The sequence below is a fragment of the Gambusia affinis genome, linkage group LG17, assembly GCF_019740435.1.
Source record: "Gambusia affinis linkage group LG17, SWU_Gaff_1.0, whole genome shotgun sequence".
NCBI classification, from domain to species: Eukaryota; Metazoa; Chordata; class Actinopteri; order Cyprinodontiformes; family Poeciliidae; genus Gambusia; species Gambusia affinis.
In genome coordinates, this window is record NC_057884.1 from 14463681 (window position 1) to 14491575 (window position 27895).

Sequence of the window (27895 nt, forward strand, 5' to 3'; positions counted from 1 at the left end):
CGTGCTTCAACTGGTGACCAAATGTACGCGAAAATACCAGGGAGAACATGAAAGCAGAACTGAGTATTTGGAAGATTTGGTTGAAGTGATCACTTCCTTTAGAAATAGTTTCCATTCTAAGTCAATGCGTCACTTCTGCTCTCTGTGAACACGCGACTTATCATACTTAAGTTCATATTTACTTTAAATTTTTTGCACAAAAGCCTGAATATTTGGGCTACAGGTGTTTGCAGAAACTTGGTTTCCACCTGCAGAGGGGGATGGAATGTGAAGTGTATAAGTGAAATACCATTGGGATCATTTTATTCCAGCCAAATCAAAAACAATAAAAAACATGATATAAACTATTGAAGCTTGATAAGCTGACTGAAGGTTTAATCTTGTTTACAGAGTAACTGGGATATGAAGAATTCAACCTCCATCCAGTGAAGCTTTCATATCTTTGCAGCATTTCTTCAGTCCTGATTATTCTTAGTGCTCTGTTTTGTTTTGTTTTGTTCTTTTTAAGCTCAGCCAGAGTAATCATAAAGCAAAACAATCATAAAATGCAGTAAGATACAAAATTATATAGGGGAAAAATATTTGTAGTTGGAGCAGGGCTTGTTCACAGGAACAGCGCCAGTTCTTCTTCTCCACCCTGTTAAAGAAAAATAAGTACATATGCCTTATTGCAGTTCCGTCTTTTTCTGACTTTATTGTCGTTGGGTGTTTACTCACCTTAATGTTTCAGATTGTGTTGTAGCTCAGAGGCTTCCAGGCAAATTTCTGACAGTAGAACAGAGTCTGCATACAGAGGACAGATTGTATGTTTAACACCAGGAAGCTAAACTGGAGGCTTCATTTAGATTATCGACTTACTCCACATTTAAGGGCGGTGCTGACGTCTTTGCATCTGTATGCTGTCAGTGTGCATGGGTCTGTGGGGTCAGAAGAAAAACTTTAGTGTTTTATGTATTTTATTATTTATGAGCATGGAAAGCTATTCAATGCAGATTCATATTGTTAAATATTTTTCAGTACAGATTATTCTAATTGAAGGAAAATTTTAAATATCAGGGTTAGAAAGTTGTGTTTTAATTATTTTTTTTTTTACTTTTCTTGTGGATTTATTTATTATTTTGTACCACAATGCATAAAAAATTCTGCATTTATTAATTTTGTTTTTTGCATTTAACCATATTTGAATTTTTGATTTGCATGTCGGCTTCACAGTTTGTCTAAATCATTTTCCTCAAATGTGCTTTCATACTTGTAAAAATAACTATGATTTAGTAAGTAATCTAGAAATTCTTGATACTCCTATTTTATATTTTCTACTCATAATTCCTTAAAGTTCTAGTCTCATAAGTAAAGTGGTTATTATATTGACATTCTTGAGATTTTAAACAGTTTTAATAAGTAGCTTTTAGCTACATTTTTAAAGAATTTATCTAAATTTCTGTGAGTAGGCCAAACCTGAGCTTATGGTATACTTTTCCAGTTGTCATAGGTTAAAAACATTTTAAGAATTTCAATAAATGGACAGGTAAATGAAAATGTGCGCTTATTCTGTTGAGTAAAAATAAAGTAAAAACCAGGTTGTGACCTAAACCTGCAGCAATGTTTTAAGTCTTTTGCGTCTGACATGGATCGTAAAGCACATTTAGAAGAACAGAATTTTAAATCTGTAATGTTCACTCATCCAAAAACAAGGATGTGCCGACTGACCGACAACTTCTTGGCCTTTGCACAGGTGGATGAGGTTACAGATGGCCTGCGGCGTGGCGTAGCCCAAGATTGCATCCAGCACCGTTTTGCTGTACTTGCCAATAATGACCTCGCACTGGTCGCGATAGGTCGACGGCAAGATGTGGCAAATCTCTTCCAGCAGTTTGATCACGGCATCCTGCAGTCGGAAATGAGAAAAGTGACTCGCGTGTCTTCCCTCCGTTGATTTAAAGTGTGACGTTTTCCTGCTATTTAAAACATGCCTCACCTCAGTCCTTTCTTTAGGCAGCAACTCTTCCAAAGTCTTGAAGAAGAAAATACAGAAGGAGCAGGTTGTGGCCGGCTCCCCCTGATAAACAGACACAGAAATCCTCGATAGTAAAAGTATTAGCGACAGGAAATATTCAAATATCATTTTACTGTAACTGTGTACTGACATGGTCACTTTTCAAAGCAGCCTGAAGAACCTCGTTAGCAAAGTAGCTCAGCATCCTGTCACGCTCTTCATCAGAGCCACACAGTCCAATCATCTTGCAGACCTCTGACGGTTTCTGCAGGGACAGATGGATTATTTTTGATATATACTTCCAGTTAGATCTTTGTTTTTGAAAAACCAACAACTGATTCCAGTCTCCAACTTACTGCAACAGCAGTAACAAAAGTGATGGCCAATGGAAGCATCTTGTCCACCTCGTCTTTGCAGAGTTTGGCAGCCTGTCCGGGCAGATGTGCACACAGAGCATCGATTCCTCCCATGATCTTTTTCTGAAATACAATAGTTAAAATTACCGACCCTAGAAAAAGTGCACCACTTTTCTCTCCACTAAACAAATAAAAACTGTCAAAAACAAGTTACTGAAAGAGGATATGCACAATAAAATGTTCATTTGTTTTTAGACACACGGCTCATGTTTTGTAGCTTGGTTAAATGTTTAGTAGAAATGAAAATAGTACATTTTAAACAATCATTTAATGTTTTCTAGACAGTCTGCTTTTAAAACAATATTAAATGCAATTTAGTATTGAACTAATGGGATTGCAGTATGTGAGGTTTCTTTGCTGATCAGAACAGTTTCAGATATCACTTGGTGCAGAAAAATATAATAATTGCCTTAATAAAAAAAAAATCACAGTTAAAAATTGGTTGAAAATGAAAATATTTAAAAATTTTATATGTACGTTTGAAATAGTTAGTCAAAATTAGTTTAGAAATTTTTCTGGCTAGTTAGCTAATAAAAGTAGTTTCCCTAAACAAGTTGGCTAAATACTGTATATAGTTGACAGACAGCAGTAAGAAGAGCTGGAGTACATTCTTCAAAAACGATGAGTGGATTACAGAGAGAGAAAACTAGTAAACTGTTTGGTTGAATAGTAAAAGGAAAAATACTAACGCCAGATCAGAACAAGGTCAAACTTCAAGAAAGCGGATGTTCGAGATGAGGAGAGAGAAAAAAAGTCTCTTGAGAAATTTATTTTCAGCTTTTGCTAGAAATAAAAACAGGAAGTAATCTTTCGTATATGAGAAAGCAGGAACATTTCCGTACCGTTTGAGTTTCAGTTCATGCATGACCGATCGGAGACGTTTTTCATTAAGGAATGTGAAAAATGTGTTTCCCCTAATAACAAAACCAGTGTTTAAAATAGGATTTTATTCAACAGCATCTGTTCAACCCGCATGTAAAAGCAGGCGATTGTACAACATTGTGTTTTTCGTTCCTGGCCTCTGAGTGTAGACTTGATAGCATTATCAGAAAACCAATATGGACACTCAGGTATGTGTTTGCTCCACAATCTGCCATTGTTCTCACCTGCAGGTCAGCGTTGGTCAGCATGTCAGCAAGGAGTGTGAATATTTGGGTGCAGTCCTGGCAAACGTCCCCATTCTGGATATGAATTAAATTTTATTGAAATCTTTTGCATCTGACACGGTTCGTAAAGCACATTTAGAAGAACAGAATTTTAAATCTATCATGTTCACTTATCAAAAAAGAAAAAAAAGACACAAAATTTAGCTATTTGCATCACTGTTTGATTTAATGCGATATAAATCCAATTTCTTTTTCGTGTAAAAATAAAGTTGATAGATGCAAAACTATTTGTTCATTTTGGGTCAGCAAGTTATTTGCAAATACTTTTCACAAAAAAGTTTTTTATTCTAAGCATTCGCATCGTAACTAAATTCAATTTTTAGTTTAAACTTAAAAAAGAAGAACATGCTTATGTACTTGTATAAAAATTGCTCACTTACTTCATCAGGAAGACTTTGCAGATGGTTGCTGTCATAAGTTGCTGTCACATCTGCAGAAAAATATTTATTACACTTACAAAGTAGAATTGTTTCTTTTACTTTTAAATTTATATTTTGAGCATCTTACCATAGCCTTGGAGAGCAACTAGGAGAATCAAAGGTAAAATCAGTTTGGCCATGGCTGCCCTCTGGATTTGTTTGATCAAACTATTTGCTTCTCACATCTGAGGGAACTGCAAGTGGATTTTATATCTGCCATCCGCCTGACAGATTTGACCTCCACCTACCAGACAAAAGAAAATGTTTATTCATTACAACTGCATGGTGGGGTTTCAGTTCCTCTCACGAGCCGAGTAAAGATATGTTTCTAAAGAAATGCATCCATCACTGTAGCAGTGCGGCTGTTATTTATAATGTCTTTATCTCTCACCTTCTGTTTCCTCTTCTCTTTTTAAATGAATGTTTACTTCTATGGCTGATTTCCTGTTATTTTCAATAAAATATGCATTGATTTTGAACTATAAGATACTATCTGTGCAGAACCCAATGGTGATTTTGATTTTTATTTATTTATTGATCATGTTAATTAAAATATAGATCTTAAAAAGATCAAATCTCTTCAGAGTCATCCCTTTGTTACAACACAATAATTGCGTTCTGATCTTCTTGTTTTTTTATCTTTCTAATTGTTTCCTACAATATTTTTTTTATTTTATATTTGCAAAGATTAAATTTTTTTTTTTTTTGAAAGAGCAAGTCTTTGAATCTGCTGTGATTTCTCCACAGAGGTAAATGCAAAGCCTTGCAGAAGTAGTCATACTTGTTTCACCGTTTTCACATTTTATTACACTGTAATCACAAACCCTGATATATTTTGTTGAGATTTTGTGATAAACAAAAAGTAGTGCACAATTGTGAAGTAAAAACAGGTGAAAAATTATTTAAAGTCAGTTTTATAAATAACCAAAAGCAGAAAAGTCTAGTTTCTGCAACAACAGCAGCAGATCAAAACTCTTGTGCTTGTTTCTGCACAACATGATACTGCCTCTACCATGTTTTAATGTGACAACTGGTGATGTGGATTTTAAGTTTTGCATGTAGGACAGACAGTTTCAATTTGATTTTCGCTGTCCTGACCACCTTCTTCCACATATTTGCTGTGACCTCATATGGTTTCACTCTAGTGATTCTCCTATGAAATCTAAACTTGCAGAAAGCCCAGGTATTCGTTATCCTCTCTACAAACTCTCCCACCAGAGCTCTGCAGCTCCTCCACAGTTACTTTTGCAGTTTCAGAGGAACTTCATAGCTTCCCTGGCATGTCGGTGTTCATTGGTCTTCATGATGCTGTTTTGTTCTCTAACAAACCTCTGAAAACTTCACAACATGTTATGCTTCAAGAAATATTTACAGTGAAATTAAGACTCTATGTCAATTGGTTTTGCTGGATTTGTTTTTAGAGTGAAGAGTGTAAATGAGCCCTAACATGCAAGTCATAAATTCAGGTTTTATTTGGAAAAATTGGGAAATATGTTGTCTTTTTCCTCCATTTCACAATTGATCCACATCAACATTTATGCATTTAGAGTGAATACCAGGCACTCCATATTTCTAACCTGGGTAAATTTTCACCATTATCTCTTTTTTTCTTTACTTGCTTTTGTTGCTTTTTGTCTTTATATTTTTAAAATAGTGTCATTGTTTCAACCTCTGGTGATTTAGTAACTATCTTAAAGTTCAAATATATTACGAGCGACTCGGTTCGCAGTCAAATTCTCCATTCTTTTCTGCGTAGTTTGTCCGTTTGCTTTGGCCAGAAACCTCCTGTATGTGCTGCTGCATTTCCTCATTCTGTAAACCAAACCATTTTGTTCTTTTCTTATGAAATTTTTCAGCTTTGCCAACTATGATGACTGTAGCGCCCCCTGCAGGACCTATTCTGCAGTTGCAGCACAAGCCTTATGCACACCATCAGCTGTGTTATTGAGCAAGCCAATAACCTCTTATATTTGTATTCTGCAGACGCTTGCAATTCTCCTTGTACATGACTCAGCGCATCTTAAGCATCTTTAAATTGTAGACTTGTGCACAGAAATGCAATAAATAAATAAATAAATAAATAAATTAATAATAATAATAATAATAATAATAATAATAATAATAATAATAATAATAATAATAATAATAATAATAATAAAAAACACTGTAAAAATGAGTGAGACAAAAAAATTTTATCAATATTTTTGTATTTATTTACAGATTTTGACAATAAAATAAATGTCTACTTATTTGTTTAGACATTAGTCAGACAGATTCTAACATTTATGCTTCCATCTTAGAGCAGGAACATCTGATTATTCAACATGAGGCAATGCAATGCTGTAAGAGTTGTGTTACTAAGTTCCATTTTTGCTCAGAGGTATCATTGTCCTGATCAGATGTATAATTACCAGCTTGAGCATTTACCACAGTTCTGAGGCTATAATATCTTCTGTAAAAAAATGACTTAATAAACATATATTCATTGTAGCACTGATCCTGGCAGAAGGGCTGGTGCCTATCTTCAGCGATCGATGGGAAAGAGGCAGGATACTGCAGGGCAGACAACCAGGCACATACACTTAAGAACAATTTAGAGAGAGAAATTTAGTTGACTTCCTTGTTTTTTTTTGACTGTATGAGGAAACTGGTGCACCTATTTGTTGCAATGCAACAAACAAAGTTTCCAACCGCACCACTTAGCAGTACATAATATAATATGATATAATATAGTATATAATATAATATAAAAGATAACATACAATTCTTACAATTATTGACTATTAAATAATTTTGAGATGTTCAAATGCAAGCTTTTAAACCGATATATATAAAAGTTTTGACTGCAGCTCTGAGCCGACCACAGACAATGCAAGCTAAGTCACTGTTTAAGGCCTCCAAGCCAGTAGGGGGCCCTAAATAGCACTTGACTTTCTAATTATAATTTAGATCTCAAATGATTATTAAGAATGAGTCCACTTTTAAATTCTTTGTTCCATTCCAAAATACATTTATTTTGGATTAAAATAAAACAGTTCTGACTTTAATCTCAGAATCCTGAGATTAAAGTCAGAACTGTTTTCCAGTGGCCCTAATCCTCTTCCGTATATGTGAACCTGCTGTTAAGATAATTTTGTATTTTCTTTCCTTTGGTTATTCTTGTCTGTTTCAGGGTCTGGCCTTTGCCATAGCAGAAGCAATTATGAGGAGTACGTTTACAGTCAATGGTATCGGTCAACAGACCTGAACTGGATAAAACATTTCCTCAATCAACGCCTCGATTATCTTATTGTTCTCTGAGGTGTTTCAAAGAAGCATCATAAACCAGATACAATAATTCAAAGGAAAATCTTCATAGTTATTGCTGTCAGGATAGCAATAACTATCAAGATAGCAAGGAGATAGGAGTCTGCCCGTCTCCTATAAAAGCCACATTTTCTCAAAGCCTGAACTGTTTTTAAAATATGACAATTTACTCCTCATTGACGATTTCTGCTGTTAAATATTGGTGAAACTTGTCTCTTCCATCCTGACTGCTGGCTCTGTGCTGAAATAGAAATGACTTATCTTTGCGACTTGTTGTTAATGATGAACCAAATGGTATTTCCTGTAAAACAAACCTGCGACATCTAGATTAGTAGGTCATTTAAACTGTACATATATGCTGCTGTAAAAGAATAAAAACATCTAAACGGCTTCATTCTTGCATTTGCAATTATGTATCATTTATCTGATTACTTTATAGCATAAAGATTGTAACTTTGAGCACGGAGTAAAAAGACAGAGAAGGAAATAGAAATGCATTTTCAGATGTTGACTGGCAGTAACAAAACCTTTCTGTTCTTAGATCATGTGGAGTAGGAGGGACAGTAGGAGGGATTGCAACACTTTTTTTGTCCTTTGTGTTTGTTCCTACGAAATTTCCAACTCTGCATTGGCCTTGCCCATTTTAAAGTTTAATGTACATAGAGTACTGCGCTTTATATTTCATTTGAACGAGTTAGAATGCCTTGCTCTAGATCATCAGCTTTTTAGGCTTGTTTTTAGGTATTTTCTTAGAAAATCAACATCCTTTTGATTAATTTTCAGTTCAGCTTTGGACTTGAAGCACATTGGACAGAGTATTCTTAAAGAATATTGACAGAGAGCCCTAAAAACTATTTATGACGCTGTTTAAAAGTCACGTATTTAAGAAACAAGGAAAACCTGCAAGAACTGAGGCAGGATCTGACAGGCTAATTATCTAATCTGTAAGTTAGCTGCACTTATAGAATAACCCTGTTGGTTATCCTACAAGGTTATAGAATAACTTATTGGTTTTCTATAAGTTTCTATCAGTTCTGTCGGTGAGTTACTTCCAAAGTTTCAGCTAACAACACAAGACCAAGATGCATCTTTTTGACACATTTCCTGAAAATCCAATTTGTAAAAAGTTGCCTTTAGACACAACACTGTTTTTGTCTTTGAGTTTTTGAGTCTGAAAGATTTGTTGGTTGGATTAAAGTGTCCCTAACAAACAAGAGCAACTTCCTGTGGAAACAGTCTGTTTCTGAACTGAAAATGACTTTTAAAAGGAGCCAAAGTTGAAAAAATAAAACTTTCAAAGAACTTCAAAAGCGAGACTTTAAAACACATCATGTGTAGTAAATTATATTACTAGAATAAAATGTTCTCCTCACGTTTACTCTCTTTCTATATGGTAAACAAAACTACTAACACACTTAAGTTAGCCATTGTTTCAATAAAAAAAAACATTAAGTAATTATTTATGTTGCCATTTAATGGCTTATGAACAAAAATCTATCAGACTTTCATGTTTTTTTGTTTTTCCCCATTTCTGGAATGCTGCTAACAAAAAAGTTGTTTATACAGAAAAACAGGAAACAATATATTATTAATTTAAAGTTTCTATATCAAAACTTCCCGATTATCATAGGAAAATGAAATATTAATTAAAAAATTTGGTTTTAGTGGCATTTTATTTTTAAATAACTGAAATATCATTCTGCACCATTGACTTGTTAAAAACGATTTATTTCCCACTTGACTTTGTTACTTTTGTTTCTGATCATTGATAGGCATAAAATGCTTCATTTTCAATGCATAAAAATTGTTTAAGCACAAATAGTTTCATTGGTGAAACTTGATTTTTAACTTTTTTTATGACAACTATAACTTTGGCCCAAGTTTTGTTCTTTTTTAACTCCAATCATTTTTCTTTTTGCAGCAATGTATGAATTCTAGTGTGGGTTTTTTTTCCATAAAGGTTTTTTTGCTTAAGATGCCTTTCAAAGATGATTCATTGCCAAATATGAGTTAAACGTTTGAAGGCAACAGCTACCTCTACACAAAATACATGTCCATATTTGTTTTCTGCTTTCTTCATATGCATTCACAAATAAAGTGACTTAAACATTTACACTGATGTAATTCTAATTACTAGAGCATCATGATAAAAATTCCTGCATGTCAGGAATTCATTTTAATGTCCAAGATGACTTACTGTAACAGAAAAGGTCAGGTCTGCACAACACCTCCAAGTCTAGTAAGTGATTGTCAGCATAAATGACTCATGCTTTGCCCCAAACCAGCTTTTCTTCCTGCTTACAGGGAATGCACAAATCAGTGAACAAGGTATCTACCATTGTTCAAGTAATCTTTGAAATAGTTTTCATTTGTTTCTGAGCTACAGTGTGCAGTATTGTTGTCTGACTCTCGAAGCACAACTCTGGTGACTGTGGTCCACCCTGGCCTCGGAAAACTACCTTCTTTCTTGCACATCAAGTGGTGTAATGCGATTTCTTGCCACACTTAAGAGTTAACTAATAACTTCTCAGATTTGTTTCTCCTTTTATTTCTAACTTCCTTCAAAAAGAGGTTAAGACACAAGTGCAACTTTTCACTGAATGTTGCAAAAAAAAAGGGTGGAAATGTCTCTAATATGTGACCTTTCCTTTCAAGAAGAGAACATGGGCCAGTTGTTAGCTGCTGCTATGTATGATAGATTTAGATAAAACAATGCCGTTACACCTTTACTGAGTTTATCAGCAACAGCTGAGGAGATTTTTTATTGTATGTGGTTGTAAAACTTGCTGGAAATGTTCCAGTTTTATTGGTCTGTACAGTAAAGGGCAGTGAGGTCTAGTCCATTAAATCAACAGTACTAACTTCCATCATAGTATCTGGTAAAGTTTTCCCTTTTTTAACAAAAGCTCAAAGAAAATGTGCAAAAATCCGAGTTACACAAAGCATAATGAAAAATATAATGTCTCTGCTGCTATCCTAATAGATTAAACCTTAAATATAAATCGAAATTGTGCAAACTGTGTTAAAATGCAGAAAAGTTCAGCACAGCAGATTTTCCATTAGAGTTTGTCAAGTTTGGGTCACGTTGGCTAAATTAAAAGTATAGTGATCTTTAGACTTTTCTCAGCCTATATTTTTAAATTTTACATTTTTAAATTTTATATGCTGCTTACAGTATGTTAGTGTGACATTTCTGTGACTGTCTTATTTTTCTGTGCTATTGATGGAGCTTTGGCCGTCGTCTACTTTGTGTTATCTCTTTGTCTCTGGACAAATACATAGTTAAGCTTCCATGCTGTCTTTTTTTCTCTTTGACAAAAAAAAATCTACTATAAGACTTTACATGCTCTCTGAGCTATTGCTGCCTTGAGTTATTGTCAGATTATTGAGTGTTCTTTAAACAAAATAATGTCCACATATTTGTATTTCTCAAAGTTATGATGCCAAAATTCAAAATATGCAGGCAAATGAGTGAGCTTAAAAAGATTCGAGAACTCTTTAGTTATATTATCAAATAACATCAAATATGTAATGATTGACCTTTATATTTCATTTATATATTATTCACTTACTTGATGGCAGTCACAGCTGAAGGACTTTGGCTTGTTTTGTGTTAAACTTTATCACAGTGTGCCATGGCAACAGAAAGAAGAAAGTCATTGTATGTGCAGGAAGGGCATCCCCATAAAAAACACACTTAAAGGACTTTTTAAGGAAACATTACATTTGATTTTACATTTATTTTTACTCTTCCTCATTACTCAACTTGCAAAAATGCCATTGATTCTATTAATTCATCTCTGTGACACATTTTCAGTCAATACCTCATTGTTAGAAAATGAAAACATTCTGGATTGTTTTTATATTGCGTTGTATCATGAATGGCTGTTACAAATGACCATAGTATTATAAAAAATGTTATCCACAGATGTCAGTGTTAATATGTTTGTGGTTTTTTACATATCTGACCAACCCATCCAACTCGTCATACAATTGTTTGTAGGTTTCTAATAGGGGTGCAGCCAACTGATCTATTGGCACCAATTTCCTTAATTTTTTGAGATTGGACGATCTTATCTACCTCCACGAAGGTCTAGAGAGAGATATGACTGACACAGCCACTGACCAGATCATGTCGGCACATTTGCAGTTAACAATAGTCACCCCACTATTGCCAACTCAACAACATTTCAGACACAAAGCATTGGTATTGGCCAAAATTGGAATCGGCAGGTCAAACTTTTTAAAGATTGATAATCGCAATCTACCAGAAAACTCCAATCGGTGCACCAATAGGTCCTAGATAAGATCTTTAGTCTTATAAGTTCACCAGAAGCTGTAGCTGGTTAGGTAAAAGGAGTGTTTTCTACTGTACTTTGACAAAGAACAAGAAAGTGACAGAAGCCACACCTGCTGATCCACTAAAGGAGGCGAGGCATCGGGCCAGTTGACCAAATATAAGAAGGGAAAGATATCTGAACGCAGCATCAGTACCCCCAAATATCAAATAACATCTTAGAACGCCACAGAAGCCTTCACAGACAAAGGTAAAAATTTTCTTTTAATCCTTAGAGGAAAATGTTTTCAAGTCATTGTTTTTTTAACCAGTCAATGTTTGTTTGATGCTTTTCTTCAGAGATGCTTCTCTCTGTCCTCCTTGTGTTGGGCCTCTGGCTGGTGCCCAGTCAATCCAAAGCGATGGGTAAATTTCTCCTGACATATTTTTTTTACATGTTTGCTTTTTAAAGGCATTATTTTTTTAAATTGCGCTTCCTGTTTTCCAGAGAAAAGACTCGGCAGTCCTTTTCTTCATAAATGCTTTGAAGAAGCAAAGAAAATAGTAGACGATGCATACAAATACTCAAGAGAAGAGTCAGTTCACAATGCTTTATTATCTTGAGTGATGGACAGTTTCTGAATATCTGAACTGCCTGGATCTGAATTTCTTGTTAAAACTGAGAGATATTTCCATTGTCTCTCGTTCAGGAGCCTCAGACGGGTCCGCAAGGATGTGGTGCAGCCTCATGATGCTCTTCGTCTCATGAAGCAACCACGCGGTGACACTCGTTCAGCTGTGCGTTCTGCTGACTACATGGCACAGACTCTCCGTTTGGTCCAAGAGAAAGTGCATCGTGTGCACAAGCGCTCCCTCAATGCAACAGGTCAGGCACAGTCAAAGCTAAATTTTTTCCATTTCTGGTACTTTTAACAATCTGATTACATCTAAAAACCTATAAGGACACACAGCTCTCTGAACTACACTTTTCAGATTTACTCACGGACCAGGATATGAAAGAACTTGCCCGGATTACTGGATGTGAGGCTCAAACCAGAAATCCACCGTGTCGCAACACACCAAATATCAACAAGTATCGCACAGCCACCAGCGTCTGCAACAACTTGTAAGTCTTAGATTACAATGAAGATTTGATTGAATTTAAAACAATTTTGTGGGACCAGTTATTCATCTATCTTAAGAACCTGCTCTTAGAAACGAATATAGGGTTTATTGGTACAAACCAAAATTTTTAGAAGTTCCTTTTATAGATCAAAAAGTTAAAATTTACCTCTAGGGAAGTACTTGTGAAATGTACTCTAACTTCTTCGGCCATGAACTACTAAAGATGTGTTCACTTCTGTGGTATTTCAAAAGCTTGATTTCTCAAAGTCAGCCTTCCACATTTATTTTACAGAAAAAACCCTCGCCTTGGTGCCTCCAACACCCCATTCACCCGCTGGTTGCCCTCTGAGTACGATGATGGCATCTCCCAACCAAAAGGATGGAACAGAACCCGCAGATTCAACAACTTCTTGCTCCCATTGGTATCAACTTAGCTTCAAAAACCAGACTTATTTATCAAAATATTTATCTGAAGTTTAAAATTAAATCTTTTTCTCTCCACTTTTAGGTGCGGCAGGTGTCCAATAACATCTTGAGCACAACAGATGCAGGCGTTGCCAACGACACAGAGTATTCTCACATGGTGACCTTGTTTGGCCAGTGGAATGACCATGACCTCACCTTCACACCATTTTCACCAAGTATCCGCTCCTTTAGCAATGGACTGAACTGTGATGAAAGTTGCGAGCAAAGTGAGCCATGCATCCCTATCCCGGTTGGTGTCAAAGCTCAAACCAAATTGTTTAATTTTGTTTCACCTTTCTGTTGTTTTACTTAAAACTCTTGCTTTTGTAATGATCAGATCCCTCCTAGAGATCCCCGGATTCCCTCCCGCCCAGATACCTGCATCCCAGCCTTTAGATCTGCTCCTGCCTGTGGAACGGGTTACTCTGCATTTAATTTTGGTGGAGAACCCAGCAAGAGGGAGCAGATCAATTCACTGACAGCCTTTCTGGATCTGGGACAAGTATATGGCTCAGACGAGAAACTTGCCCTGAGCCTTCGAGACCTCACCAGTGATGCCGGCCTGCTGCGCGTCAACACCGAATTCAGGGACAACGGACGCGAGCTGCTGCCCTTCCACCCCCTGCAGGTGCAAATGTGTGCCACCCGCAAAAGAGTCACCAACGCCACCAACGCCAGGGAGGTGCCCTGTTTTATAGCAGGTTTGTGAGTTTCTAAGGAGAAATTTTGTTGAATGATTGAATGAAAATGATAATAAAAATGACAATACTTAAACAGCAAAATGATAATATAATATTTAGAAATTATAATACTTAGAAAGAAAACCCAGCTATTGGATATTTCAAGATCCAGTATCGCCAATGTTCAATATTAATAAACGACTGATCAACAAATTGTCATTTTCAGCTAATGTCATGGGAGTTGGAGAGTTAGTAGCACTGAGGACATGCAGAAAGATCCTATCTCAGGATCTTTCTGCATGTCCTCACTATGCATGAGTAGATTCTCTCTGGACACTCCAGCTTCCTCCCACAGTCCAAAAACATGACTATCAAGTTAATTGGCCTCTCTCTAAATTCTCCTTAGGTGTGGATGTGTGTGTGAATGATTGTTTGTCCTACTTCTCTTTGTAATGTCCTTTTTTGGACTGGCAACCTGTCCAGGGTGCACCTGCCTCTCGTCTGTTGTCTGCCAAAGATTGGCACTCATCACCACTCGCGACCCCACAAGGGATAAGTGTGTTGGATAATGCTTGGGTGGAGTTCTTGTCATATTTTACGGTGGCTCCAAAAGTAAAAATGTCAGCAGGAATTGAGCTGTTGGTTTATTTCTACGTAGGTGATGGCCGTGTAGACGAGAACATCGCCCTGACATCTATCCACACCCTGTTTGTGCGTGAACACAACCGTTTGGCTCGTCAGCTGAAGAGGCTGAATCCACACTGGGACAGTGAGACTCTCTACCAAGAGGCCCGCAAGATCATGGGTGCTTACACTCAGGTAAAACAACCCAAAGGGTGAGCAAGGAGTCTCATTTTACTCAAAGCCTGTGTTGTTTTCTCATATTCTGGCTTTTGTGTATCAGATTTTTGTCTTCAGGGATTATCTTCCTCACATAGTTGGTCCTGATGCAATGCGCAGACAGCTCGGACGTTACCCCGGCTACAGCCCTAATGTTGACCCCAGCATCGCCAATGTGTTTGCGACAGCCGCTTACCGTTTTGCTCACCTGGCCATCCAGCCAGTTTTGTTCCGACTGGATCCAAACTATAGAGAGAACCCTCGTTTCCCCAGTGTCCCCCTGTACGAGGCTTTCTTCACCCCCTGGAGAGTCATTTTCGAAGGTGTGCCCCACAAAAATAACTGCAGCCATCTTGTCATTGTGCTGTAGGATGAAGCCATCATTTCTTTTGCTCTCACTCTCCAGGCGGAATCGACCCTTTGCTGCGTGGTCTGATAGGACGTCCTGCTAAATTGAACACCCAGGATCACATGATGGTGGATGCCCTGAGGGAGAGGTTGTTCCAGTTTGTGATGCACATGGCTCTGGACCTGGGTTCTCTGAACATGCAGAGGAGTCGAGATCATGGCCTACCTGGTACGTGATTTATTTATAACATCCAAAAGCAAAGAATCTGAACCTGATCTCTGACTCAATCCCCTGAGATTTAAGTCTTTGAGGTTTAGGAGCAAATTTCTTAGACATGTACACTGATTTTGGAATAACACAGATCATGCCACTTATATCTCAAATTAACATGTAGTTTTATTTGGACATTTGTAACTCCATCCCTCAACTTTCTCATACTCATGATTTCTATCACTTCAGGCTACAATGCCTGGCGCAGGTTCTGTGGTCTGTCCCAGCCTCGTAACCGGGCAGAGCTGGCTAATGTTTTGAGGAATCCCACCCTGGCTCGTAAGCTGCTGGAGCTCTACGGGACCCCCGACAACATCGATGTGTGGCTTGGAGGTGTCGCAGAGCCATTTGTGCCTGGTGGCCGTGTGGGTCCTCTGTTGGCCTGCCTCATTGCAACTCAGTTCCAGAGGATTCGTCAGGGTGACAGGTCAGTAAAGCTGTACTAATGAAGAGTACAAAAATAAATCCTAGAATCAAATGGAATGATTTGCTCACTTTGTGGAATATTTCAGACTATGGCACCAGAACCCTGGTGTTTTCACGCCACAGCAGAGGCAGGCTCTGTCTGCTGTTACACTCTCCAGAGTCATCTGTGACAACACCGGCATCACGTCTGTGCCCAGTGATGCTTTCAGCGTCGACTCAAGCAGGAACCGTCCTGTATCCTGCTCCACTCTGCCTCGCCTGGATCTTTCTGCATGGACGGAGAGACCCTCCATGCTCTGTGACTCCGGTGAGAGCTTTTTCATCCTTGGGAGCAATCAGCTTGCCTGATGTAGTGTTCTCTTTTGTAAATGTGTATGAACCGTATGATTTTGTTTGATATTACAGGATCTTCTGCTGGTTGTTTAGAGTCCAATGGCGGAGAGGTCAGTTTAACCTTTATTACTGAAATCATGGCACTCTTCTGTCCAAAAGAAATCTAGGATATTTAAAAATCTGAAGACTTATTTTGGTCCTTGTGATGAACAGAACCCAACCCAGACGGATGAACTGAACAATCTGGACCCTCTGGATCTCCAGGACCCTGTGGACCCCGTAAATGTTCATGGTCCTCTGGACTTCCAGGAACCTCTGGATCTGCAAGAAGCATTGAAATTTAAAACCAAGGAGGTAGTTGATTCTGAATAGTAATTTCATAAAAACAGTAGTTAATTTGTATATTTTTTTGTCACTGCTTAGATTTGGTTGCTTTATGAATTTTGATTATTATGTGCAAGCAATACTCTGCTCATTTCATCTTCTCAGCATTTTCATTTACTTATGTTTCTCCTCAGAACCAGCAAGGCCATTCAGCCCCAGATGCCCTCTAGGATGACCAATATTCAAACATCAGTGTCCCTTTCTGGATTACGGCCCACACACAGAGACATTCATTTGTTTCCATCATAAAGAAACTAACCAAGCCAACAAAGATCTTGAACACATCAGTTTATATTCCTCAATCATTGACTCTGCGCTTCTTCCATTGGAACAGAAATCTGAGATTACAATGAAAATTGTCAAGCTGGCCATCAACATTTTCTTCTCAGGACATTTGTTCTTCACTATGGGATATAAATAGACCCTGTGGAGTACTCATTACTTTAGACCGACATTTAGCTTTTTCAAATATAGAACTAGCAACTACTATAGAACAACTGGAATCAACATTTAGTTTACTAGTTACTAATAGCAGAAGCAACCAACATTTAGCTTTGCATATTTACTAATAGCAGCCCTGAACAAGAATATGGAGTGCTTATTACTTCAGACCAATATTTAGCTTTTTACTTTTAATATCAGAGCAAGATCTAGAGAAACTCCTACTAGTTTACTTAGAAACCCAGAAAAAGAATCATACATGGAGAACCAACATTTAGCTTTATACTGTATACTTATTAATAGAATCAAACACTGAGAAACAAACTTAAGACCAATAGAAAATCCTACTACTTTATAGATTATGATCCACTTATTGTTATTAAATATGGGGAACCAGTGTTTAGTTTTGTACTTCAACGTTTATCTTTGGTTTTGTTGTTTTCTTTGCATTTTCTGCTAAATCATGTAAAGCAGTGGTCCCCAACCACCGGGCCGCAGACTGGTACCGGTCTGTGGACCAATAATTAAAAATGTCCTTTCTATGTATTGAACGGCTTTTATTTTGAAAATACTAAACCGGAAGCTGTCGGTTAAGTCTTGCGCCCCAACATGCAGCAGAATGAGTAAGAAACAACGGCATCGGTCTTGATCCTTACAGTCTATTAAACCAAAAATTAGCATTTGGCCAAGTTTGACGGGATTAACCAGTATTAAATTGTGAACATGTTATGCACTAATAACTTGTACCTTAAAATCTTATGTTATGCTTTGTTTGCTAATATTTTGCTTTACTGCAACGTTGTTGTCTTATATTGACTATTGCATTCAATAAAGCAATTGAGTAATCACTGATTTTACAATTTTTTTATTACTGATTTGTTGCAAATTTAAAACAACTGTTTTTAAAATAAGGAGCTGCAAAACATTAAAAAGGAAAACTCTGAGATGTTAAATGTGGAATACACTTGATGACATGTCTTGCAAAGTTGTGACCAAAACATACAAACAAAAGTATTGTTTATTGTAGTAGCATAATCTCACACTGCAAATTTACAAAAAAAAAAAGAAAAAGAAAAATTTACTCTTAAAGTTAATTATAAAAAGGAAGGAAAATGTGTCTAACTAAATCACCTCTGAGAAGATAAATGTGTGGATGTGCCATAACCTTTTTCAGCCTAGCAAAAACAAAACTGAAGTTACTAAACTGAACCTAAAAAAGAACAATCTGAAGTCAACACAGCTGCAGTTGCTTCAGCTGGAAATTAGCGATCAAGCCCGAAATTTAGGTGTAGTGATGCATTCCAGCTCATACTTTTAGAGTCAATTGTTCCTCAAAGATGGGTTCATAGTTGATGAATTTAACAAAGCCGGGAACATGGATCAATCTTACTTTTGGGACTTTGCGCCACACACGCAGCCACAGCTGAGTTTCTAAAGTTTACCTCAGCACCTTTCACTCAAACTGGACACCGGCGGACCTGTATATCAACTCCCTGAGGAATGCTGTAGTGGACAGTAAGGACGTCATCCACACAGGTATCCTTCTCCAAGACTTCCTCCAGTGAGAAAAGGCCTTGAGCTTTGAAGTTTCTCTCACTGCAAATCGTTCAGTGCTTTCAGCTGTACTTTAGAACTGAAGTGAGGTGCTCTAACTTCCTGGTTTTAGTGAGTTTCAGTCAGTTCTCTGAACCAGCTGCAGCTGTTTGATTAGCTGACTTTTTAGGAAAACGTGTGAAGACTCTATTGCAGTAATCAGTTACTCACTTAACCTCATGATAGTCAAGATCAAGGAACTTCAGCTTGTTTGTCACAATGAGCTTTTCATTGTATGTGCAGAAAAGGCATGCCCACCATAAAACACACACACTTTTACACTGCTTTTCAAAGAAACATAATGATTAACTTTACATTTATTGTTCCTCTTCCTGGTCTTGCACAAATGCAATATTGCTTTCTTATTTCCTTACCTCTGTGACTCACATTTACAGTCATTATAGCATTGTTTTCAAATGAAAATATTCTAGATTTTTTTTTATTAAAAGCTAAATAGAAAAATTAAGACACTGTGCTTTTTGCTCTTTGAATTTCATATTTTTTAATTTTCTTAACTTCATTTTATAAAGACTAAGCTGTTTTTGCTTTCTATTCAACTTTTCATATTTGTAGTTTCTATGTTGTTCCACAAGAGGCTGAAACCGCTGTACCAGCAGTAAAGAAAAGCTTTTCCAAAAGCAAGTGTCCTTCTTTTCCTTTGTCACTGATTTCATTTATATTATAATAAAAATTTATGAAGCTAGATTAAACCTTTTGATATGAATCTAACTCAAGATGTTGGTTCATTCCACTTTAACTCTCATTTGTGGTTCAAGCAGAAAACAGTATAATGCTAATATGTTTATTTTGGGTTGTATTATTAATTACTTTATTAACAAGGTGAAAATTAACTGTCAAAAATGTTGAAGTAAAGGAAATTTCTATGTTGGAGCGATAGTTTAGCTTAAACTAGTTTAGCAAAAGTGCAAATGCTAAAGTTAAACTTGCTTGTTGTTATTTAGTTTACCAAAATATTACTCAACACAGAAAAATTATTTGAAACCAAACAAATCTATATCACTTCATTTCATTGATAGAAATCAAACAGCTCTCAGTGTTTGGCTGGATTTTTTGTTGCTTCTCAACCTTCATCAAATTACCTTTGAAAAATTACATTGAAAAGTGACTTTTGATTAAAATTATTGAAGCGTTTTTATCCCCAGATGTCAGTGTTTGTGCCGCTCTCTGGCCAACCCATCCAACAGAACTCATGACATTATTGTTTATAGGTTTTTAAAGACCATTAGTCATATCAGTTAAGCAGAAGCTGTGCCTGATTAGATAAAAGCAGGGTTCCCTGCAGGAGTTCGATAAGGAAGAAGGAACTGCATTCCTGACAGTAGACGCACCTGTTCATCCCGTAAAGGAGGCGAGGCGTTGGGTTAGTCTACTGAATATAAAGAGGGCCAGAGAGTTGAACACAGCATCACCACCTCCAGATCTTAAAGAGCATCTTAGAACGCCACAGAAGCCTTCACAGACAAAGGTAGGAAGATTTATTTTAAACCAAGGAGGAAAGGGTTTTTTAGTTCATTGTATTTTTAATCAGTTGATGTGTGATGTTTTCTTTTAGAGATGCTTCTTTCTGTATTTCTTATCCTGGGCCTCTGCCTGGTGCCCAGTCAATCCAAACCTACAGGTAAATTTCTCCTTAGAATTTTTTTTTTTCACTCATATGCTTTGTGAATGCATGATGTTTAAGTTGTTCTTATTTTTCAGGCGAAAGACTCGGCAGTCCTCTTCTTCAGAAATGCTTTGAAGAAGCAAAGAAAATAGTAGACGATGCATACAAATACTCAAGAGAGGAGTGAGTTCATCGTCCTTTCTCATCCTGACTGATGAGCAGTTTTCTGAACTTCAGAGCTCTGAATTTCTTCTTAAAACTGAGAGATATTTCCATTGTCTCTCGTTCAGGAGCCTCAGACGGGTCCGCAGGGATGCGGTGAAGCCTCATGATGCTCTTCGTCTCCTGAAGCAACCACGCGGTGACACTCGTTCAGCTGTGCGTTCTGCTGACTACATGGCACAGACTCTCCGTTTGGTCCAAGAGAAAGTGCATCGTGTGCACAAGCGCTCCCTCAATGCAACAGGTCAGGCACAGTCAAAGCTCATTTAATTCCTTTTCTGGTTGAAAGCCTCGTGCTTCCGATTTGCAATTTTATTATACTTAGAAGTCAATAAGGACACATGGATTGTTGAACTATACATTTCAGATTTGCTCACCGACCAAGACATTAGAGAACTTGCCCGGATTACTGGATGTGATGCTCGAATCAGGAATCCATCATGTCACAACACACCCAATATCAACAAGTATCGCACAGCCACCAGCGTCTGCAACAACTTGTAGGTTTTTATGATAAACAATAATTTTCTTTAATCTAGTTTTATAGAAATGATTGATCAGCTATCTTGTCAAATTGGTTTAAGGAATAAATTTGGGGTTTATTGGTGCGAAGCATTGTTTTTAGAAGCTCCTTTTTTAACTTGCCCACTAGAGAAGTACTTGTGGCACAGACTTCTTAGGCCATTCACCTCAAAAAATATGTTCCCTTCTGTTGAATGTCAACAGTAAGATATCCAATACTGAATCTTCCACATTTATTTTACAGAAAAAACCCTCGCCTTGGTGCCTCCAACACCCCATTCACCCGCTGGTTGCCCTCTGAGTACGATGACGGCATCTCCCAACCAAAAGGATGGAACAGAACCCGCAGATTCAACAACTTCTTGCTCCCATTGGTATCAACTTAGCTTCAAAAACCAGACTTATTTATCAAAATATTTGTCTGAAGTTTAAAATTAAATCTTTTTCTCTCCACTTTTAGGTGCGGCAGGTGTCCAATAACATCTTGAGCACAACGGATGCAGGCGTTGTCAATGACACAGAGTACTCTCACATGGTGACCTTGTTTGGCCAGTGGAATGACCATGACCTCTCCTTCACACCATTTTCACCAAGTATCCGCTCCTTTAGCAATGGACTGAACTGTGATGAAAGTTGCGAGCAAAGTGAGCCATGCATCCCTATCCCGGTTGGTGTCAAAGCTCAAACCAAATTGTTTAATTTTGTTTCGCCTTTCTGTTGTTTTACTTAAAACTCTTGCTTTTGTAATGATCAGATCCCTCCTAGAGATCCCCGGATTCCCTCCCGCCCAGATACCTGCATCCCAGCCTTTAGATCTGCTCCTGCCTGTGGAACGGGTTACTCTGCATTTAATTTTGGTGGAGAACCCAACAAGAGGGAGCAGATCAATTCACTGACAGCCTTTCTGGATCTGGGACAAGTATATGGCTCAGACGAGAAACTTGCCCTGAGCCTTCGAGACCTCACCAGTGATGCCGGCCTGCTGCGCGTCAACACCGAATTCAGGGACAACGGACGCGAGCTGCTGCCGTTCCACCCCCTGCAGGTGCAAATGTGCGCCACCCGCAGAAGAATCACCAACGACACCAACGCCAGGGAGGTGCCCTGTTTTATAGCAGGTTTGTGAGTTTCTAAGGAGAAATTGAGTTGAATGATTGAATACATAATCTTTCTCTGACAAAAAAAATAATGATTACAAAGTCTCAAAACAGTTTATTTTTTAAAGCATCAAGCAATCGCTATGTTGCTTGATCCTTTAAACATAAAAAATGATTATTGCTCAAATATCTAGTCTGTGTAGTCAGTCTCATAGCAATAAGAACAGAACAAACTGAAACAAAATTCAGCAACAAGATACACAAGTTCTGAAACTCAGGATTTGCTATTGTTCAAACCCTAGAAGTCTATGTTTCAAGTCCTACTATCTCCAATATTCAACAACAATAAATTACTGTTAAACAAATTATAATTATAGTTATTTGTCCTTATTAGGTGCCTCCAAAAGTAAAAATGTCAGCAGGAATTGAGCTGTTGGTTTATTTCTACGTAGGTGATGGCCGTGTAGACGAGAACATCGCCCTGACATCTATCCACACCCTGTTTGTGCGTGAACACAACCGTTTGGCTCGTCAGCTGAAGAGGCTGAATCCACACTGGGACAGTGAGACTCTCTACCAAGAGGCCCGCAAGATCCTGGGTGCTTACACTCAGGTAAAACAACCCAAAGGGTGAGCAAGGAGTCTCATCTTACTCAAAGCCTGTGTTGTTTTCTCATATTCTGGCTTTTGTGTATCAGATTTTTGTCTTCAGGGATTATCTTCCTCACATAGTTGGTCCTGATGCAATGCGCAGACAGCTCGGACGTTACCCCGGCTACAGCCCTAATGTTGACCCCAGCATCGCCAATGTGTTTGCGACAGCCGCTTACCGTTTTGCTCACCTGGCCATCCAGCCAGTTTTGTTCCGACTGGATCCAAACTATAGAGAGAACCCTCGTTTCCCCAGTGTCCCCCTGTTCAAGGCTTTCTTCACCCCCTGGAGAGTCATTTTCGAAGGTGGGCCCCACAAAAATAACTGCAGCCATCTTGTCATTGTGCTGTAGGATGAAGCCCTCGTTTCTTTTGCTCTCACTCTCCAGGTGGGGTCGACCCTTTGCTGCGTGGTCTGATAGGACGTCCTGCTAAACTGGGCACTCAGGACAACATGATGGTGGATGCTCTGAGGGAGAGGTTGTTTGAATTCATCCAGCACCTTGCTCTGGACCTGGGTTCTCTGAACATGCAGAGAGGTCGTGATCACGGCCTGCCTGGTACGTGATTTACTAATTCCACCCTGCAGCTGGGAATCTGGACATGATCTCTGATCCAGTCCCCAAAGACCTAAGTCAGTAGTCTCAAACTCAAGCTGGTGTCCTGCAAGTTGTATATATATGTCTGCTTCAGCACGCCAGAATTTACCATTATCTCATTAGCACAGCTCTTTGGAGCTAGGTGAACATTTAATTCAAGTGTGAAGGAAAAGAGACACATAAAAAAGATGCAGGACTCTGATCCTCAAAGAATGTAGTTTGAGATACCTGATCTAAGTCTTCAATCATGAGAAAATTTGTCAGCCTCTCCTTTATCTTCTACTGATCACCAGAATGCCTCATATACGATGCCAAGTAATAAATTGCAGATTAGCCTAGAAGACAACATCATATGCTACGTTGATGACCTATTATTGTATCTACTGGTGTTGCTAAATTAATAACAGTAAATTATTCTAAATATTAAAGTCTAAATAAAATTTGATGCTACAAATAGAAATCATGAGAATGAGGCAGTTGAGAAATCAAGAAATGTTTGTCCACATAAAACAACATATTCATTCTATCACTTCAGGCTACAATGCCTGGCGCAGGTTCTGTGGTCTGTCCCAGCCTCGTAACCAGGCACAGCTGGCTGAGGTTTTGAGGAATCCCACCCTGGCTCAGAAGCTGCTGGAGCTCTACGGGACCCCCGACAACATCGATGTGTGGCTTGGAGGTGTCGCAGAGCCATTTGTGCCTGGCGGCCGCGTGGGTCCGCTGTTCGCCTGCCTCATTGCAACTCAGTTCCAGAGGATTCGTCAGGGTGACAGGTCAGTAAAGCAGAGCAGGGCTGTTTGATTTCTTTTCACAAAAAGAAATTGTAGATTTGAATGGAATAATTGACCAAAATTCTGTAATTTTTCAGGCTGTGGTTCCAGAACCCCGGAGTTTTCACGCCACAGCAGAGGCAGCGTCTGTCTGCTGTTACACTCTCCAGAGTCATCTGTGACAACACCGGCATCACGTCTGTGCCCAGTGATGCTTTCAGCGTCGTCTCAAATAGGAACCGTCTTGTACCCTGCTCCTCTCTGCGTCGTCTGGATCTGTTGCCATGGAGGGAAAGACCCTGTGGCTCAGGTAAGAACTTTTTCATCCAAGGGACCAATCTAAGCAAAGTTTTACACGATGTAATGTGCTTTCTTGTAATCACGTGTATAAAAACTTATTATGTTTGATGATTCAGGATCTCCTGCTGATTGTTTGATGTCCAGTAACAGCGAGGTCAGTTTCACCTTCATTACTGAAATAATTTCACACATTGTCAAAAGAAATAATGTGATCTTTTGAAATCCAAAGACTTAATGTGATGTTTATTTCTTCTTGTTAAACAGAACCCAACCCAGACAGAGGAACTCAACAATCTGGATCCCCAGGACACACTGGATCTCCAGGATCCCTTAAATCCTGTGGACCCTGTCGACCTTCAGGATCCTCTGGACCCCCAGGATCCTCTGGATCCCCAAGACCCATTGGAACTTGAGACCAATGAGGTAGTTGGTTCTGAATAGTAATTTCATAAAGACAGCAGTTCATTTGTATATTTTTTGTCACTGCTCAGATTTGGTTGCTTTATGAATTTTGATTATTATTTGCAAGCAATGCTCTACTCATTTCATCTTCTCAGCATTGTGACAAAATGTATGTTTCTCCTCAGATCCAGTGATGCCATTCAGGCCCAGATGCCCTCTAGGATCACCAATATTCAAACATCAGTGTCCCTTTCTGGATTACGGCCCACACACAGAGACATTCATTTGTTTCCATTATAAAGAAACAAAACAAGCCAACCAAGATCTTGGACACGTCTGTTTATATTCCTCAATCCTTGACTCTGCGCTTCTTCCATTGGAACAGAAATCTGGGATTACAATGACAATTGCCAAGCTGGCCATCAACATCTTCTTCTCAGGACATTTGTTCTTCACTATGGGACATAAACACTCTGTTTCCAGGATAAACTTCCCATTAAAAAACACCAGTGACTTGTGGGCTTTTAAATTTGTTTGCGTCAGTCATTCGCAGCAGCAGATGACCAGAAAAAGACGCACCATTCCCCTGTATTCTCATTTTACTCTTTACTGTAATAATAAGTTGGAGTTTTTTTTGTTTTAGCTTCATAGCAATGAGTTTTAATTGAACAAATGTGTTTGACTCTGTTACAACTGCATCTATTTTACCACAAAATCAACATTACGATAATTTTGATGGGATCAATGTTTTGCACTAATTCCTTCACCTTCAAATGTTATGTTATGGTTTATCTGATCATATTTTTTTCTCTACTGCAACTTTGTTGTTTTACATTGAATGTTGCATTCAATAAAACAATTGAGCGATCACTGTTTTGTATGAGTTTTTTTATTGATGAATTGTTGCAAAGTAAAAAAATCATATTTTTAAAAGTAGGAGGAGTTGTCGAACATCTAAAAGGGAAACTCAAAAATGTTGAAGGTTAACTACCTTGCACATTAATTGACATTTCTTGAAAAGATGTAGAGGAAACATCAAAACATATATTCCATCTTTTATTGTAACAGCTTAATTTCACAATAAATGCCATAAAAAATTGCAGCCCGATGTCTCTTGTCTCTTGTTGATTCTGTAGTAGTTTGTATATTTTTTTCCTAGCTCAGATTTAGTTACTTTATGAGGCGATAAGAATTGTGATTATTACGTGCAAACAATACTTTACTCGTTTCATTTTTTAAACTTTCTGATACAGTTTTTTATTTCTCCTCTGATCCAGTGAAGGCATACAGCCCCAAAGGTTCTCCAAAATCTGTTCACATCGGTTAGCCACTGCTGCAGATGATCAGATAAAGACACACCATACAAATTTATCCTCATTTACTTAATAATAAGACATTTTTGTTAGTTTTAGCTAAATAAGCATGGGTTTTAATTGAATGAGTCTGTTTAACTCTGTTACAGCTTATAGTCTATTATGCCAAAAATCATTTGAGTCAGTTTTGAGTGAATAAATCAGTATTAAGTTATGAATATGCTGTGCAAATCCTGGTAGCTTAAAAATTGTATATTTTAGGTTTTGTCTGTCAATATTTTTGCTTTACTGCAATTATGTTGTCTTATATTGAATTGCATTCTCCCTCAGAATACAGCTCTTTTGTCAATGTGAAATTATGTTATTAAAAAATGTTAAAGTGAAAAATTTTAAGTATATGTTTGACAGATAAAGTTGAAAAATTGTGACTATTTGAACCAAAGTAAAAAAAAAAAGAGAATGTGATTACTTTATGCTTCAGCAGAAGTACTTTTTTATCTATATGTTTTATATATATATAATTTATAGGATAATCTCTTTTTTCCAGTTGTTCTGATTAATTCTGTGCTTTAATTTGCAGCAAGAAAATATTTTCAAATGAGAGACAAGTTATCAGAGTGTGACCAACAGGGGGAGCCAATGTTCCTCTGCTACGTTTTAAAATATCATTACAGTCCTCACTTATGTTCAAAAACGTAAGCTACACAATGAATCCTTCAACTTTTTTACTATATGATCAAAAAAAAAAGATTTTAAAAATATGTTTGCACTGCTTCAAAATGCTCGCTTTTATTTATAAGCTGAAGAAAAGCAACCTACTGTGATGCCTTCTTTTGTCTTCAGCTGACTTATTTCTTTAGAATCCAGATTTGGCTGCTGGGTGAATCTTAATTTTCCAGACTGCCTGGACTGTATGTGTTTGCAAAGAGAAGAAGACAGTCACATGTTCAGTATAAACAGGTGGACATGGGAGTAAACATGCTAGAGTTACACAAGAGAGAGGTGAAAGTAAGGTCTTTCTTACTGGGAGTATTGGGTGTTATTGAACAAGAAGCTAATCTGTTTTTGACATGGAAATTTGATTTAAAAATTGTGATACGTGAGTTCCTAATCTAGGTTTTGATGGGATTGTAAGATCTTTGATTCCTAAAGAGTTTATGGAGACTAAAAGTCTACAAAGACAAATCTGAATTTTATCCAGATAGTCTCTAATGTCAAATTAAAATTGTCTAATTAATATGAAGAAAAAAGCCAATTATATATATATTTTTTTGTTGTTGTTGTTGTTCTTGTTGTTGTTCTTGTTGTTTTTTTGTCCAAGAGGCAAATGACTCCAGAATACCAACCACAATTAATTATGGACAATCTGAATTTAAACACAGACTCAGAGTTTTTTTGTTTAACACAATTAATTGGATTACTTGTTTATTGTTATTATTGTTATAATTGTGTTATTAACTGGGCCGTGGGGCTGCTTCTTAGTGGATGTGGGATCAACAGGAGGAAGAATAGCCCCACAATGTAAAGTTTGCTGGGCTGCGTCATGATTAAGTGCTCCGCCTACAGCTTTTTGGTTGAAGAAAACATGCAGTTTGCCACGTAGTCCACCAGACAGTGTATGTGTGTCTATGTGTTATTCAACCCCCAGCTTGTGTGCAGTAATGGATACCTATTATTCATAGCACATGTGAAAGTATTTAGATTGTCTGTTTTTGTCATAGAGCTTCAGCTGAACTTTATGTGAATGGAGAGAGGAGACATTAGCTACTGGAAGGAGGTATTGGATGTAAATCTGGTCAGAGTTAAAGAGGAAGCAGAATGTTGAGACTGAAGCTTGAAACACATGTGAAGGAGATCAGAGGAAGTCAAAGAGGCCCTGGATGTTTCAGGGCTATGTGTGGTCCTGTTTTACT

General features: G+C 37.7%; 3 protein-coding genes across 4 annotated transcripts; 2 read left to right on the forward strand and 1 right to left on the reverse strand.

The window, feature by feature from the left end:
- Positions 1-286: 286 nt before the first annotated feature.
- LOC122846887 (prosaposin) lies at positions 287-4237 on the reverse strand. The gene is made up of 10 exons (XM_044144137.1): positions 4083-4237; positions 3956-4005; positions 3516-3590; positions 2350-2472; positions 2145-2258; positions 1976-2056; positions 1708-1885; positions 859-917; positions 718-783; positions 287-637 (listed from the first exon to the last, which is right to left on the reverse strand). Exons 1-9 carry the CDS (start codon positions 4132-4134, stop codon positions 727-729), a joined length of 789 nt encoding a protein of 262 aa, XP_044000072.1. The 5' UTR covers positions 4135-4237; the 3' UTR covers positions 287-637; positions 718-726.
- Positions 4238-11742: 7505 nt separating this feature from the next.
- LOC122846888 (eosinophil peroxidase-like) lies at positions 11743-17741 on the forward strand. The gene is made up of 16 exons (XM_044144138.1): positions 11743-11847; positions 11937-12002; positions 12085-12172; positions 12287-12462; positions 12570-12702; positions 12994-13123; positions 13210-13416; positions 13504-13867; positions 14505-14665; positions 14751-15009; positions 15093-15263; positions 15495-15732; positions 15818-16038; positions 16137-16174; positions 16278-16418; positions 16583-17741. The coding sequence occupies exons 2-16, from the start codon at positions 11939-11941 to the stop codon at positions 16616-16618; spliced, it is 2427 nt and encodes an 808-aa protein (XP_044000073.1). The 5' UTR covers positions 11743-11847; positions 11937-11938; the 3' UTR covers positions 16619-17741.
- A 2152-nt stretch (positions 17742-19893) lies between these two features.
- Positions 19894-25497, forward strand: LOC122846889 (eosinophil peroxidase-like). 2 transcript variants are annotated; one of them, XM_044144139.1, is made up of 16 exons: positions 19894-19968; positions 20056-20121; positions 20202-20289; positions 20397-20572; positions 20696-20828; positions 21095-21224; positions 21311-21517; positions 21605-21968; positions 22400-22560; positions 22646-22904; positions 22988-23158; positions 23733-23970; positions 24066-24277; positions 24384-24421; positions 24532-24690; positions 24855-25497. In XM_044144139.1, exons 2-16 carry the CDS (start codon positions 20058-20060, stop codon positions 24861-24863), a joined length of 2409 nt encoding a protein of 802 aa, XP_044000074.1. In that variant the 5' UTR covers positions 19894-19968; positions 20056-20057; the 3' UTR covers positions 24864-25497. The 2 variants fall into 2 exon arrangements, with proteins under 2 accessions (XP_044000074.1, XP_044000075.1); XM_044144140.1 differs by having other exon boundaries at positions 19895-19968; positions 24544-24690.
- Positions 25498-27895: the final 2398 nt, after the last annotated feature.